This window comes from Rhinolophus ferrumequinum, chromosome 10 (genome assembly GCF_004115265.2).
Source record: "Rhinolophus ferrumequinum isolate MPI-CBG mRhiFer1 chromosome 10, mRhiFer1_v1.p, whole genome shotgun sequence".
Classification (NCBI taxonomy): Eukaryota; Metazoa; Chordata; class Mammalia; order Chiroptera; family Rhinolophidae; genus Rhinolophus; species Rhinolophus ferrumequinum.
The window spans coordinates 17,474,707-17,492,028 of NC_046293.1; the positions used below are offsets into that span (position 1 = coordinate 17,474,707).

At 39.1% G+C, this 17,322-nt stretch overlaps 1 protein-coding gene across 1 annotated transcript in view; it reads left to right on the forward strand.

The window, feature by feature from the left end:
- GNPTAB (N-acetylglucosamine-1-phosphate transferase subunits alpha and beta) overlaps positions 1–17,322 on the forward strand; it is a 61,663-nt gene that overhangs the window by 14,561 nt on the left and 29,780 nt on the right. The window contains exons 2-5 of the mRNA XM_033117604.1: positions 2,720–2,805; positions 9,775–9,894; positions 10,941–10,982; positions 13,199–13,404. Of these exons, the coding sequence (XP_032973495.1) occupies positions 2,720–2,805; positions 9,775–9,894; positions 10,941–10,982; positions 13,199–13,404 (454 nt within the window). The remainder of the gene's footprint in view (positions 1–2,719; positions 2,806–9,774; positions 9,895–10,940; positions 10,983–13,198; positions 13,405–17,322) is intronic.

Here is a 17,322-nt window from a genome sequence, read left to right on the forward strand (position 1 = left end):
TTGTGAAGTGGGCCCTTGCATATTTTCTTCCCACCTTCTGGGTACAGGGATGTTGATGGAGAATCCCTTCTGTTTGAGCTCAGTAAGTTGATACAAATTGATACAATTATATTATTAAAAATAGATAACATATTCTATGTTCAATGAAGTAGATGACATTTTATAGCTACCGGTATGTGCCTGCCATTGCGTTTGGTGCTGTGTCTGGTACTGAAAGCAGAGCTCATTCTACCTCCTCTAGGAATTTGCAGTCTCGTTGGAGAGGCCAGTCGTATACATGTGTAACCTCAAATGTACCGTGACTAAAATGGGAACCTGGAATCCCACCAGCTTTCATCCCCACTATACCTGTTCCTCCTGTGTCATTAAGTGGCCCCACTCTCTATTCAGTCACTCATATGAGATATACTGAAAACCTAGCAGTCACCCGTGATTCTCTTCTCCTCACTCCCTATCCAGTCTGGTTGCACATCCTCCAGCACACACCTTGTTCTCCAGCTGAACTGCTGACAGACTCCTCCTCTCCATCGTTCAAGAAACTGCTTCTTCAGGGAAGTCTTTTTGGTGTCTTCCTAGAAAGGGTCAGGTGCTCCTTCAGTGCAGCTATAGCCATCAATAAACCTCTATTAAAAATCATTGGGTATAATTACTTCAAGTCAGAGAACTTAGCTTATTTCTCTTTGTAAACCTAGTACAAGGCACATTAGACCCTCAGTTTTTAAATCAGTACATTTTAAAATCAGTTGTTTTAAAATTAGTACATTGAGTGGGAGAACTATTAGTTGAATCTGTGGTGTTTTTGAAGCATGCCAGTGAAGTGAGGTGGTAAAGGTAGACAGAGGCCAGATCTTGAAAAACCTGAATGCCACCCAAAGAAATGAGCAGTTGTAGAGGGGCACAATTATAGAGGCCTCCCCTGTAGCCAGATATTGTCAGGTGACTACCTTCTGCCCAATGAAAACAGAAGTGCAGCTTCCAGGAAAACTCCTTAGAGGAGGGGCATGTCTTTCCCTTTCCCTCCTTTCTGCTGGCTAGAATGAAATCTGAATGACTGGGGGGACCTCCCACAGCCATCTCAATATAGCAAGGCCATATCCTCGGGTTGGTGGAGTAGGAAGCTGGAGGAAGCCTTGGCAGGAAGGAGGGCATTCCAAGAAGAGGAAGAGAATGAAAGAACACATTTAAAGGTCAGAGAGAAGAGAATAAGCTGGCAAAGGAGACTGAGAAGGAGTCACCAGAGTGATGGGAGGAAAACCAAGAAAGTGGTTCATTTAAGAGGAACTGGGCAGCCACTACCAGTTGAGTAAGCTAGAGATCAGGAAAATGTCACTGGATTTGACAACATGGAGGCCTTGACAAGGCCACTGAAACGGTGACGGCAGAAGTGATGGGCTGAAGAGTGAATGGGAGAGTGGAAGATGACTCTAAAGATATTTGCCCTTGAAAGAGGCAGAGGATTTAGAGTAGAGGGACTAGCTGGAGCGAGGTATGGAGTGAAAAGAAGGTTTTCCTGAGATACTACTGGAATATGTTTATATGCTGATAATCTCAATGGAATAATCCATTGAGAGGAAAAGAGAAAGGAGGCAAGGTGTTGAGAAGGTGAGTTGATGTGATCCAGAGCAAATGGGCAGATGGGATGTTTGCAAGGAGGACGGACACTTCCTCTGTGGTAAAGGGAGCGGAAAAGAAAAGGGGGCACGTGTGTAGGTAGGTTTATGGATTTGGAGTGCAGACATGAGGGAGCTCCTATCTAAAGCCCTTCGTTTTCTCCTGAAATACTTAGCAAGGTCATCAGTGAAACCTCACAGGTAGTGAGGTTATCATCCCCCATATCTTGTCAGTCTCTTCCGTTACAGCTTGTGTTCTTCTGTGCTGTGAGAAGAGTCTTCCCCAAGTTTTGAATGGATCATGTAGCTGCCTTAAAATCCTTCAGTGCCTCTGCCTCCCATGGCACACAGGCACCTCACAATCAGGGCCCAGCTTCCATCTCCAGCTCCATTTCTCTCCAGTTTACTAACTGCTCCAGCCAAAGCCAACTGCACAGTTATCCTCAGGGGACTCATCCTTGATGCCTCTCAACCTTAGAACACTCTTCTGACACTGTGCCTTTCTCTCCACCTGGTGAACTCATTCTCTAAGACCCGATTCTCACATCACATCCTTTTAAATCTCTTCGATTCCCCTTCCCTTTCCACAGGCCAGGAACTGTGGCATCTATTGTGATTCCCCGAAAATAAGACCTAGCCAGACAATCAGCTCTAATGCATCTTGTGCAACAGAACTTAATATAAGACCTGGTATTATATTATATTATATTATACCCAGTCTTACAATAAAATAAGACTGGGTCTCATATTAATTTTTGTTCCGAAAGACGCATTAGAGCTGATTGTCCAGCTAGGTCTTATTTTCGGGGAAACATGGTGTGTATGTATGTATGTATGTGTGTGTGTATATATATATATATATATATATATAGTGTAGATAGACAGATATAGATATAGATACGTATATATAACTATCCTTATATTGTAGCTTATTCATCTGGATTGAGCACTGTGTCTGGTATATGGCAGGCACTGAGTGAATGGGTGAATTTTGATTGCGTTACCTGTTTCTGTAGCAATTCTTAATGAAACGAAAGTTATAAACTCTTAGTATTTGATGCAAATATAACATTGTTTCTTTACCTTTTCTCTTCTTTTTTTTTTCGTAGGTGGTTCTGGAATGGAGCCGGGATCAATACCATGTTTTGTTTGATTCCTACAGAGACAATATTGCTGGAAAGTCCTTTCAGAATCGGTGAGATCAATTTTCGAGAGTAGCTTATGTGGACTCAAATGTTGAGTCATGAAATCACCCATGCTTTTCAATATAGCAGTTGAAGGGGTATTTCCAAGTTACAGATATGGTTTAACTCATCAAGACTTCTCCATCTGAAGAAACCTTGTAGTCCATCCTCACATTTTACAGATGGAAAAATACGACTCCCAGAGAGTCATCCTGCCTTGCAGGCTATTGAGTACTTTAAGTTTCATGGTCTCATTTTACCCTTGCCCCAGTTCTGTGAGGGAAAGGTAACTCTACCCCCTTAGGAAGAGGAGACTGGGTAGCCACTCGGCAGCCAGTTCTGAGCCCTGGCCAGTATTCACTGGTAACATCACTGTTATCCAGGGCCGTTCCCATGGTAGCCACCAGGTTGGGACCCTCCCTGCCCCTGTGGTCACCACATCTTGCTGCCTTGCTGTGGGAAGGAGCACACACCTCATGGGTTGGTTCTTTTTGCTCCTTAAGGTCACGCTTCTTGCTGTGTAGCCATTCTTGAATGCTGCCTTAACCTTTCTTTTCCTTGAGAGTTTTCCTTCCTCACAAGACAGACTTCAGAGTGGAAGCAATATTTTCCAGCATCTTCCTTCCCTTTTTACAGCTAGAATGAATCACACAGGCTCTTTGGTTTTTTTGTCTATAGAACTATTATTTACATCGTTTTATATCATAAAAGAAAAATGTCTGTGGTGAAAATAGTTCAGATAATACAGAAAAATATAAAGTAAAGCCCCTCTCTGTTCCATTCTGAATTTCCCCTCACCCAGAGGAACCACTGTTAATGGATGTTTGTTTTGGATTCTTCTGCTGATCGCCATTCTAATTTTAAAAAATAAACAGTATCTGTTGACTCTCCTTTTCATTGCAATGGCACACAGCCAATCACTAGGGCAGGAAGCAAGAAAGGAGCAAAACAAGTGTGGGGTAGCTACCGAAGTAGTTAACCTCACAAAAGACCTCGGTTTAAATGTCAGAGGCCATAACCAGAGATCCTGACTGCCATTGTTCCCTGAGAATAGGTCCCATAAATCCCTGTACTCTCACTGAACCAGGAAACCTGGTGAAACTACAAGTGACAGTTGGTGTCAGTTGACACGTCGTCACAGTTTTCTGAGAATCTCTAGCCTACGACACCGATTCCTCTGCAACCCTTGTCCCCCACTTAGAAGCACCTCCTTGTCCCTCTGTTCACTTCTTATGAGTGCCTATAGGATTTCTGTCAAGTGAGAAGTTTTAAAAATAACAGTGCTTATTAGATATATTCACTATTCTTGTCCTGACGGTTTCAATGAAGAAGGGTTGTGGGATTTCTTGAGTCGGCCTAAACCTTTCCTCTTTACTTTCCCTTAAAGCGCCCTCCGTATGAATGGCATCCCTGAATTTGCTCCTTCAATGAAGATTGAATCTTTGAGTCTTACTGTTTTAGATCTTGAGACACAACTATTTCACAGTCTAGTACGGGAGATAGCTTGTGAGCAAGTATCTGGTAAAGGAGGGAAACTCTGGATCTTTCTCTTCGGAGCTCTTAAAACAGCAGTTTTCAAACATCCTGGGGGGTCTGTGAAAGCAAAACTATTTTTATAACAATACCAAGGTGCTGTTTGCCTTTTTTACTGTGTTGACATTTGCACAGCTGGTGGAAAAGCAATGGTGGGTAAAATTTCCACCCCTTAGCACGAATCATTGTATTCTTCACCACATATTTGCAGGGGGAAGGAAAAAGCTAGTTTCACTTAAAAGTGTTCATGAGGATGTAGTAAAAATTATTTAATTGTATCTTGATCCTTTGAGTAAACGTTGTTGTTTTTTTTAAAATGTCTGTGTGATGAAATAGGAAGTCATCGTAAAGCACCTGACTGCATGGTGATTGAGCTGCAACCTGAACTAGCTCTTCTGTTTCATGGAACACCATTGTTATAACTTGAAAGGACAAATCCAAGTATAATTACTCACACTTGGTTATTGGCAGGTATTTTCTTGACAGTGAACAAAGCGATCCTGTTTCTTGAAGGAAAACAAATAATAGTACTTGTTCCCAATGATAAAACTCGAGCTTTTGAATGAAAATTAAAATTTTGGAAAACTTGTTTTCATCACTGTGAGCTTAACAGCTTCACAATATGGTAAAGACTTCTTTGATTAGATTTGTGGCATCACCCAAAAAATCACATTCATATGGGTAAAAGAGACATTCAAAGTACAAGAAAGACCCATGGATTATAATGTAAAAGCACAAAAAGTTCATTAATGTGGTTTCAGATTCTACATTGCAACTAATTTTTATGAAACTGCCACTTACTTTGGTGGTAGTATCAAAGAAGAATACCTGCTATTATGTGAAAAGGCTATTAAAATACTCCTCTTTCCAACTACCTCACCTGTGTGAGCCTGGGTTTTTTTCCCATGTACGTCAGCCAAAACGAGAACAGACTGAAGACAGAAGACTTAAGATGCTTGCTTTCTTTTGCTAAGTCATTCAAGAGATTTGCAGAAATGTAAAACCATGCCTTTCTTCTCACTAAACTTTTTTGTTGTTTTGGATAATGTTATTTTCATTAGAAAAATTATTCATATGAATAATTAACATGTGAAGGGATTTATTTGAAAATGAATTAATAAATGTTTTTTAAATGTCTTATTTTTGAGAATGGCAAATGTGGATAGTTATAATCTATACACAAAAACCTTTTGGGGTCCTTAATAATTTTGAGAGTGTGGAAGGTCTGGAGACTAAAAAGTTTGAGAACCATTTCCTTAATGTAGCAGTTTTCACACCTTAGTTGGCACCAGACTCCCATGGCAGGCTTGAAAAAATATAGTTTCTCCCCACCCCCAGAATTTCTGAGTCTGTAGGTCAGAGAGGGGCTCAGAGACTTCTCATTTCTCACAAGTTAACTGGTGAAACAGAAACTGCTGGCCTGGTCACCACACTTTGAGAAGTGTTACATTAACGGATTCTTAATGAAATATAATTTGCCTACTTCTCCAATTTTCACTTTAATAACACTGGGTTTTCCCAAAAACAAAGCTCAAAATGGAGTCTTCTTTTTTTTTTTTCCCTCAAGCATTTTTTGACTACCTACTCAACCTACTGTGCCTTATGCTGTGTTAGGTGCTATTGGTGTGGTTGTGTAAAGTCCTGCCCTGAGGGGCCTCGAAACTTTTAGAAAGAAAACTAGCTTAGAAAATCTAGATGTTAAGGTCAGCAGTTTTAATCAAACACGCTTGTTCTTTTTCTGAAGAATTTTTTTTTGTGTGTTAGATATTTCTTCTTCTAATTTTAGATTGCATTAAAATATAGTTTGATTTTTATGCAGAAATATTTCAAAATTGCCTTACTTTGATGATGACAAGTAAATGAATCATACATAACATAGCACATGTTCTAGTAGATTTTAAAATACTGTAATGTTTATAGGAAGTTTTTATGGTTTTGCTAGTTTTTCTACAAGTCTTTTTAATATTGTTTACACTGAGTGTAAAAAAAAATCCATTCTATATAAATTATCTACTGCTACTAGTTGTGAGGCATTGAGTCAGTCTGGGGCTCAACTGTATCATCTCTAACACGTAGATGTTAGATTAAGAGTGAAATCTCTAACAATTCTTTTGTTCTAAGATACTGTTTCAGTTCTAAGTTTTCTTACCTACTTTATAGAATGTAGAGCCCAGGGACTATTAAGTGCCTTTATTTTCATTTAAACTAAACTGATTAAAATAAAAGTTGTATCACTGTCACCACAGCTTTAGTTTTGAGTCAGAGGTGACTTATATAGTCTTCAGTTCTAAGATAAAGGCTCCCTTCTCATCTGGTAACTAAGATAGTGGTTAAAATGAAAGATAAACTCACTGTGACAATGTCTAATCATAGAAAAACAACTGACTCACTGACCTGGAGCAGATCACAAGGTCTCCTTAGGGTGGTTAGTCTAACACCAGAGAATTAAATCAATCGTGTCATACAGCCTTGTTAGAAGAAACAGTGCACAGATGCATTACTTACTACATTGTCTTCTTCAGTTTAACATGTATAGATACGTCTTGATTCTATTTTAAAAATTTTAATAGCAGATAATTACTTTTATAGGACAGTTTTAGAATGTGTAATTCTTTTTCTTCTTTTTTAAAGCCTTTTCTTCTAAAAATATGTCACTTAGGCAGTTTTTTAAAATTAACTTTCAGTCTGAGCGTAGACTACCTGAGAAGTTGGGAGTGAAATGACTTTGGGTAATTTATGTGAGGGTAATGAGAGGCATTTTATTTTTTTTAATGGAAAAGACCGATGTATATGTTGAGGGAATAAACTAGTGGTTATTTAGCCAACAAGTATATATTAAACCCCACTCATACACCAAGCACTGTTCCTAGAGGTGTGGTGATGAAGAAGAGAAACTCACCTCATATAGAACTGCCATTTTAGTGGGGGAAGCTTCTTTTTTTTTTTTTTAAACTTTACAATGTGAACTATAACCTACATATAAGTGAGCAGTTCTCAAAGTGAATTTCTGGACCAGCAGCATAGGCATTACCTGGGAATTGTTAGAAATGCAAATTCTGGGGCCCAGCCCAGACCTAATGAATGAGAAACTCTGGGGATGGAGCCTAGCACTCTGTTTTACAAGTCCTACAGCTGATTCTGATAACCTGTTAACATTTGAAAACCATTGGTGTAGATAAATGCAGAAAAAACCTAGATGAGGAAGCTTTTGCACACCGTTACAGTAGGGAGAGAGAGCCTAGAGATAAAGGAAAGAGGAAATAATGAAGCAGGGCACAGAATGCATGATAACATTTCTGTCCTAGACATAACTCCATCTAGTGGAAGATAGACATGCATAAAAAAATAGTCCAACACAGTGTGCTAAGGACTCCTTAGTGTACAAAGCACATTCTCTTTGTGCTTTGAGGGAAGATGAGGGAAGTGGGCAATTGAGGAAGGAGGAAGTGGTTGAAAGAAGCATTAAAGAAAGGATATCGTAGGCGGAGGAGGAGGCATGTTCAAAGGCACAGAAGCCTGCAAGTTCTTATCCTGTTTGGGTAAGGGTTATACGGCTGGAATGTCTAGAGCATGAGGTGTAGATTAAGGAGTTTTAGGTTTTATTCTGCAGGCGCTGGTGAACCTTCACGGGAGGGCTGGTAGGTGCAGGTGGCCGATTATGAGGTGATTCCTCATTTTCCCCATGTAGGTCTGGGTCCCCTAGTATTCTGAGACCCTACCTCCTCTTATGCTCTTCCCTTTGATTCTGTTGTCTCTGCCACTGACCACAGTTCTTTGACCATGTCAGATAGGCATTTGCCTCAGGGCATTTGCATGTGGTATTCCCTTTCTCTGCACCATTCTTCCCCCAGTTACCCACATGGCTTGCATTCTCACTTCCTTCATATCTTTGCTGAAATGCCACGTTCCAGTGAGGCCATCTCTGATTTCCCTATTTAACACCAACCTCCCATATTGGCACACGTTGTGTCCCCATTTCCTGCCTTATTTTCTCCATAATAACATTGAACATCATCTGACTTTATTTGGCTTATTTCCTCTCTTCACCTTTCTAGAATGTAAGCTCCATGAAGGCACAGATTTGGATTTTTTTCTATTTACTGCTGAGTCCTCAGCATCTAGAACACACTGAGTGCTCAATAAATACTTAGTGAATGGGTAAACACTCCTGCCATCATCTTACCTGCTGCTTTTAAGCTAGAGGTGGTTGTGACTTCTACTATTTATATTTTTCCTTCCATAATTTGAAAGATCCACCAAACCCCATTTATATTCCCATGATATAATTAACCCTGCCTAGAGTGATATGATTGCAACCAGAAGCAAAGATGAGATGCTTTGGTTAGGCTTTGGAGCTCTTCTTACTGCCATGGGCCTGATCCTGTGCCTGGCCTGTGAGGAAGACAAAAGGAGGGTAAGCTTTGGTCCTTGACCTAAAAAAACCCCAGACTGTACCATTTCTTGGAAAAGACCAAACTTGAAACAGAACCATCCCAAGTCTGTGTCCTGTGTCACATACTTTGTGACATAGGTCTGGAGCAGACCCTGCATGATGGGTAGGATCTGGGTAAGTCGGTGAAAAATAGGGGAAGAGAGCTTTCAGCAGGGGTAAGAACTGAACAAAAACACCAAGATGAGCCTTAGACAGGATACTCAAGAATTAAATGCTTGCCTGACTCCTTATTTTGAGGAGAGGATAACAAGGAAACAACTGAGCAGGTTTGGGAAGTTCTGGGCTAGTGTCTCAGAAACCAGACTCATTCAGCAAATACTTACTGAGCTCCTATGTGCCGGGCACTCTTTAATCAGTTTGGTACTTAAGGGAACAAAATGGAAGTTTCCTGCCTTCTTGGAGCGTACATATTCTAGGGGAGGGGCACATATAATTACCAGTGTAGATTCACAAGTTCTTAAATATGTTAGATGATAAGTGCTATGAAGAGAAGAAAGCAGAGCAGGACCAGGAGGATTGGGAGGGGCTGGGTTTGGGGGCAGCAGGGAGCAGGAGGGCTGCATTAAATAGGGCTGGTCTTCATGATGGAACTGCGTATAACTCTGGTAATTTTAAGCTTCCATTTTTTTTTTCTCTGGTTGCATTTGTATCCCAATTTACTCATTTTTGCAAAACTGAGAATGTAGTAGTTAAAGTGAGCTTCTCAGATCTTCCCCACAATCGTAAATGTGGAGTGCTGTCAGCCTCCTAACAGGGTGGTTGTGAGGCTCAAATGATGCAAACCACAAAGTACGTAAACTGTGTAAAGAAGGTTTTGAACAAATATTAGTCCCCTAGCTCCAGTGTGAAAACACGCAATTTTGTGATACATGCCACGGTGGGATGACCTTTTCATTGACTTTGTTCACAGCCTCGAAGTTTAAACCCTGTTATACTCTTATTCCCCAAAGCATTGGAAACGTGCACATAAGCGGGGGGACTTGGTTTGCCCTAGGCTCTGTCTGCCCATGCCGATCGACGTGGTTTACACCTGGGTGAACGGCACAGACCTGGAACTACTGAAGGAACTACAGCAAGTCAGAGAACAGATGGAAGAGGAGCAGAAAGCAATGAGGTGAAACTGATTTTTTTAACAAACAAACCCCAAAAGTTCTACAAGTAGCCGTGCAGTTCAGAAGGGTGAGGTGATGTCCCCAGTGCTATCCCAATAAGAACCTGCATCTCAAGAGCTTGGCAGCCATGCGCCTAACCCTTGTTTCTTGGTGCCTAGAGAGGACTCAGCTGGCCCCTTTGGCAAGATCCTGGCCTCACTTTGTTAGCTGTTTTAGATGGCGGCACACTAGTGATGCCTGGGTCTCTGAGAGGCCTGAAGATGGAGGAGCCTCCCAAGGGAGCGCTGGGTTTCCTGCTCACTCAGTCTGAGGCCCAGGTGTGATATCTTCAAGCAATAAGGTTTTATTCTGCAAAATAGCTATACAATAGGATGTATATTCCCTTGAAAAATGAAACAGGCCTACAGAGTTAATTTTTTTTCCCCATTTGATAAAGGCAGTAAAAAGTATATTCTCTTTACCCCTTGGAATATCAAATAGTATGCAAACTAGAAACTGGTGATTTTATATATGGAATTTTGATCATTTTACTTTATCTGGGAAAGGTACCATGGGCTTCTGGAGAGCCCTCAGAACTAGGGACCTGGCCAATGTAACATCCCCTCTGTTTCCCCAGGAGTATTTGCTGAGAATTTCCCCATTTACTTCTTTGTAAATGTTACGGGTGCGCCCCAGTTGCAGGTCACTGGCTATGTTATACTGCAACAAATAGTCTGTTTTATTCAGTGTTAGAGAATTTCAGACCTTCCCAATATATGAAAATGGCTTTGACAGTCTGGTACCATGTTTTAGTAGTAAAATGTAAAAGATTATGTTTTAATTGAACTGTCGTTATTGTGGAAGGTACATGATGATAATATTTATTGATCATATTTTGTTGAAACATAATTTATTATGTACCTTAAATGTTCTAAGCATTATTGCACTCCCTAATTTACTGGTTAGTTCCAGTGGAGTAAGCAAGAAAATTAATGTTGTAAGTTATCTCTTGTTCACATTCAGGGCTAGCACTAGTCCATCTGTAATGAAATATATTTGCTTTCTTTAGAGAAATCCTTGGGAAGAACACAACGGAGCCTACTAAGAAGAGGTAAGCAGTTTGATTTTCGTCTCAGGAATAAAAACTTGAAGGATTGAAGTAAAACTCCCAGGTTCTCACTGTTTTTTTTTTCGGAACACAGTATTTTGTATTTATTGCTCCTGTTAAATCCCTCTTTGGCTAGTTTTTGACCCCCAAATTAAGTGCATCCATCAGAAAGGAAATTTTGCGGCGCCCAAGTTATTGTTGATTGAGAACTCTGGGTATTTGTGTTGTGGCTAACCTAAGCTTTATCGTTTCTTGGAAGGGTTAAGAAGGTTTGTTTTTCTTATCATTCCGATCAGTCTGTCTTAGTGTACTGTTCTCTTGGTCTGCTTAAACTCTAACTTATACCCAGTCTTCATTTATAGAATTGATAGCCATTATTTAATTATGTGTTCAATATATATTTCCTCATCTTTAAAAGCTGTCATAGTTGTATGTCTCATATTTGAGGACTGGGAAGGGAATTTAGCCCAGTGACAAGAATCAGAAATATTTATCTTGATTTGAATCATAACTGACTCTGATAGCTTCTTAAAACAAGACTTCCTCACTTAAAGCAGAAATCTCTGTTAACTGCCGCTTCCCCACTTAATCATTAGACTTAAAAGAGTTATTCATAGAAATGTTCCTGAGGAATTTTGAGATCCAGAAGTACGTTCTGAATTATCTCTTTATGTTAATTATATATATTTATATATACTACTGTTAATACTGTTATTTTAAAATGCCTTATAATGTATTTAAAGTAATGATGCAACGTTACAGAAAGGTTGAGAGGAAAGTAAAAAGAACAAACCAACACAATTCTATGGCCCTCCCTCATTCAACAACTATGATTGTTTTATTATTCCTTTTTCATGCATGTTTTATAGTTACAAATTATAATCTAAATGCAATTTCGTATCCTATTTTAAAAATTTTATACAATCGTACATATTTCTATGTTGATAAATTATCTCCATGCTTCTTTTCAATTTTGATAGTTGTATAATATTCCATAAAGTAACTATACTATAATTTACTAAATGTTGGGCACTTTTATATTTTCACTTTTGTCAGTACTTTGTGATGTTTTATTTGGGTCTGTGGCATTTCTCTGTGTGTGTGTGTGTGTGTGTGTTCGTTTTTCCTGTTTGTTTCTCTTCTCCTACTTGGACTAGATTCCTGAAAGTAAAGTAGTGAGGAAGAAGCATCTGCCTGTTTTAGATAGATAGATAGATAGATAGATAGATAGATAGATAGATAGATAGATAGATAGATAAAAATATAGATAGATAATAGATAGATAGATAAAGATATAAATAGATATCTATCTATAGATAGATAGAGAGAGAGAGAGAGAGAGAGAGAGAGAGAGAGAGAGAGAGAGAGATATTTATAACCAATGTGTGTATAACCAAATTGCTTTTCCAAAGAGGAAATGGTGAATGCCCATTTAGAGTGACTCCCGCAGTTTTTGAGAGGAATAGATTTACTGTACTTGGACTAACATTGAGACATGATTTCTTGAGGGTGCTAAGTTAGTGAACAAAATGTGATACTTCATTGCTTTCTTTCACATTTGTTTGATTATTAGTGAGGTTGGACAATTTTATGTATTATTTAAATAGTCATAGCTCCCACTTTGAATTCTTTAGCCGTGTCCTTTGCCCAGTCTTTTACTTAGGTAACATGTTTATTCTAGGTATTTCTTAGGTTTACATACAAATACTTCATGTAAAATCACCTTAGAACCTTGTCACATTTGCTTTTGTTTGATTCAATGTCATGTCATATCCAATGTATTTAATTGTATTCTAGTTGGACCTGGTAAGTTGTATCTAGTATGGTGACACTGTTGTCAACCGGATTTATCTACTTCCTAATCTGCCTAATAATGGGCTTCACAGGAATTATGACTAATCTTTCAAATGATAGTAATGAAATGCTTAATTTTTGCATACTTTGAATTAGTACATTTTGGTTGCAATCATGTTTTATTAATAGAAATTTGAAATATCTATCTTTAGACTTGTACTTGTTTAATAATGTTACATACCATACTTGCTAACTTACTAAATTTTTGTGTTCTTGAAATAAAATTCTTTGTTTATTAAAACATTATGATTTTTTATAAGATGTAGAAAAACACCTGGAAAATTTAGTAGCACCAACAAGCTTTTTAGTGTTGATGAACTTTTCAAGAATATAGTTGTTGTGAGCATGTTGGTGTTTCCTTCCAGTGAGAAGCAGTTGGAGTGTTTGCTGACACATTGCATTAAGGTGCCAATGCTTATCCTGGACCCAGCCCTGCCGGCCAACGTCACACTGAAGGACCTGCCATCTCTTTATCCTTCTTTTCATTCTGCCAGCGACATATTCAATGTTGCAAAACCCAAAAACCCTTCTACTAATGTTTCAGTTGTTGTTTTCGACAATACTAAGAATGGTAAGATTTTTTTGTGGGTATTTTAAAATCCTGTTATCGTTGGTTGTTTGAATTTAAAAATTCTGAGTGGAACAGAAATGATTCAGATAAAAAGAGAAGCAAAAGAGGTGCCATTGCATCTCAGCACCAACCTCAGAAATGCACATGTAATACACACACTTTCTGTGCTTCATGTCAGGACCTTACTCCTGGTAGTCAACATTTACCTTACTTTCTTGGCTCTCAGTTATTCTGGAGGGTTTTTTTTTTTTGTTTGTTTGTTTGTTTGTTTGTGTAAAAAAACATACAACTCCTCAGCAAGGTTGCTTTCTGCTGTTTGGACAGAACATACCTGGAGCAATCATACTTGAACATACCTGAAACATTCATCTTCACAGTCTGAAACATCTGGTTATACAGTTGAGTTGGCCAGATAATAGAATTAAAATCATAATTCCTTCCATAAAACTGTACCCGCATCCGTAGAGATCCCCTCCTCCCACTTGGCCGCTGAGCTGCTGAGCCCCATGCCTGGGTCTCCTTGAGCCTCTTGTCTCTCATTCTTCCTCTGCACTGAACCTCTCTCTTTGGAGGCTCTGTGTGTTTTCACTTGTGTGAAGTGAAAACTGATTGTCCCTTTATGGCATTGAGTCTTATTCTCAAGCTCCCATTCTTTCAATGTCATACCTCCCTGCTTAAATCTGGAACTGTATAACCCATTCTTCCTTTTTACTTCCACAGCTATTAATAGTAATTCACTTCATCCTGTTACTTGCTTTTGTTTTTTTGCAAATGATTCCTAGATTGTTACCCTACTCATCTCATTTCCTCTACACCGGGCTGAATTTCTTCACACAGACTCCAGTCATAGATGCCTTAGCTGCTCTGTAAAGTTCTTCTGCAATCTGTCCAGCACACAACTGTAAATAAATGGGAAAACCCTGTTTTATCAGTTCACTCCCTTTTTGAAGAGAACAGTACAGTAGTATACATTTGTTTTTCACAGACACAAACTTCTCTGTGTTTCTTGTGGTTAGGATTCAGCTTTTCTTTTTTTTTTAATTAATTTATTTTTTAAATTTATTGGGATGACAATTGTTAGTAAAATTACATAGATTTCAGGTGTGCAATTCTGTATCACATCATCTATAAATTACATTATGTGTTCTCAGCTTTTTTTTTTTAATTAAAGTTTATTGGGGTGACAGTTGTTAGTAAAGTTACATAGATTTCAAGTGTACAGTTCTGTAATGCATCATCTATAAATCACATCACATTGTGTGATCACCACCCAGTCAGTTCTCCTTCCCGCCATATAGTTGATCCCCTTTATCCTCATCTACCACCCCCTCCCCCCTTGTCCTCTGATAACCACTAAAATATCATTTGTGTCTATGAGTTTTTGTTTCTCATTTGTTTGTCTTATTCTTTTGTTGTTTTTGGTTTATATGCCACATATCAGTGAAATCGTATGGTTCAGGATTCAGCTTTAATTACTTTGATTCTACCCATCAATCCTCACCTCACTGGCCTCCTTCTATCTCCTCCAAGCTGTCAGTGTCTTCACCATGTGTGGTGCTGCCTCTCCCTTTCCTCTAACTCTTCCTCTCCTGGCCCATCTCCTGTTCGTTCCAGACCCATCAAGTTCTGTCTCCTCCAAGAAGATCCTGGACTAGTACATTCACAATGATATTGTTTTACTTTAACTTTTCCTGGAAGAACTTATAACCTAACTTACAACTTAGTTTTTGATTGCACAGGAGTCTGTGGTGTTCTCTTCTAATTTCTTTATTGAGCAGAGACCTCAGCCCTCACCAGCTGGTGTCCTGAATAGTATCTAATGTAGTACTCGCCTCCTGGTACTTTGTAATTTGTAATTTGAAAGGAAATTGTAACCTTTCCAAGTACAGATATCTCCCCTTTCCCACTATAGGTCTGTTCCTGGACTATTTAGTATAAATAACTTAGTGTTTTTTTTATTTAAGTTATGTTTTAAATCTATAGGGAAAGTAAAGGGATAATCTTGGACAAATTATAACAAGTTATCCGGATTATTGTTTGGCTAAATTTAGCTCTGTTTGTTAAACTACAGTTTCCTTAAATGAAGGTATTCTGATAACATTTTATCTAAACAGAAAAGGGAATGACATTATGTTAATAATTATAACTCAGTTATAACATCTATGGAGAGGAACCTGAGTTTTCTTCTAATTTTATAACGTAGCAAAGACTTAAAAGATTGTAAATTTCAATATAAGTAAAATCTGTATTAAATTATAGACACCTGAACAACGTTTTTGAATTCCCACTTGGGTTTCTAGTTGACTGTTCTACTTATTATATTCATTTGTTCAGTAAAGATTCGTTGAGCCGGTGCTCTGAGTTGGTTGTTGTTCTATGTCACAGGGAAACAGTAGAGAAGAAAAAAAGGCACACTTCTGCCTCCCTGGAGCTTACATTTCTAGTGGGCCATATACTTACTCTTTATTGTCCTCAATTGCCTAGATCAGGGATTGCCAACTTCTTTCTTAAAGGACCAAATAGTAAATATTTTAGGTTAGTGGACCAGAGCCAAAATGGCAGATGTTATGTAGGCATTTATATAAGAATTTAACATTTAACCTTTTTAAAATGTGAAAACTGTTCTTAGCTTGGGGCCATACAAAAACAAGCCATGGCTAGAATTTGGCCATGGGCTGCCAACCCCTGATTTAGATGAAAAAATTTGTAGCCGTACTTGACATTGCATTTATCTCATTTAACCTCTTTATAGTTAATCATCGAGATCCGTTGACCTTTTATTTCCTCCTGAAATGTGTCATTTCTTCCCATCTCTGATTCTCTTGCCACTGCACTGTGTTCTAGACTCAGCTGATTGGGCGGTACTTAACCAGTCACACAGTCCAGCCCGCGGCTGGACCTGGGTCTCCTCAGCGAAGTGGTTTTTCCAGTCAGGCTTATCCCCGTTGGTGTATAGGAAATGAATTTCCTCCTGTGACAATTTATTTTACCTCTGGACTACATTGACCTTTACAAGGACTTACAAAGTGCTTCCTTACAGCTTTCTTACGCTGGTTAAGTTTGTATCCTTTGGAATCCTATAGAACTAATGTAATCCTATTCCCGTGTGAGGTTTCTTTTCATTCTTGTTCCTTTAGCTGTGTCTTTGGGGCTTCTCTACTGGCATCCTAGTTTGCACTTCCCAGAATGAGCTTTTGTTTCTATTTTAAAGTGTGTCAACTGGTGTTAGACATTCTTTTCAGTGTGGTTCAATCTGCAAATTGTTCATTCAACAACAAGTGTTTATTGAGTGCGTATTATGTGCCAGGTGCTGTTCTCAATGCTGAAGATGCAGCAGTGAACAGATGAGCAAAAATCTCATCAAGTTTACATCTTGGCAGAGGGAGACAGATAATAAATAAAACATACAAGTAAATTATATAATTTGTAGAAGTTAAGTGCTGTCGAGCAAAATTGAGCAGGGGAAATTGAGTGATAGGAGCAGGCTCACCAAGAAGGTGAATTTTGAGTGAAAACTTGGAGAAGATGAGAGAGCCAGCAACATGAATATATGGGGAACGAGTGATGAGGTCAGTGGAATAGCCAGTGCAAAGGCTCTGCGGCAGGCGTGTGTCTGGCATGTTTGAAGAAGAGCAGGGAAGCCAGTGTGACTGGAACAGTAAACAAGGAAGAGGGGCAACAGATGAGCCTCAAGAAGCAATGGGGGACCAAATGGTGTAGGCCTAGGTAGCCCTGACAAGGACAGAGCCCAATGCATCACTGGAGGGTTTTGAGTAGAGGGTAATGTGATCTGACTTATGTTCCAAAAGGATTAGTCTGGCTGCTGTGGTGGGAATGGAGACCGGGTTTGGGGTGGGCCAAAGTTGTGATAATTCAGGCAAGAGGGAAGGCGGCTTGGATCAGAGTGGTGGGAGAAGT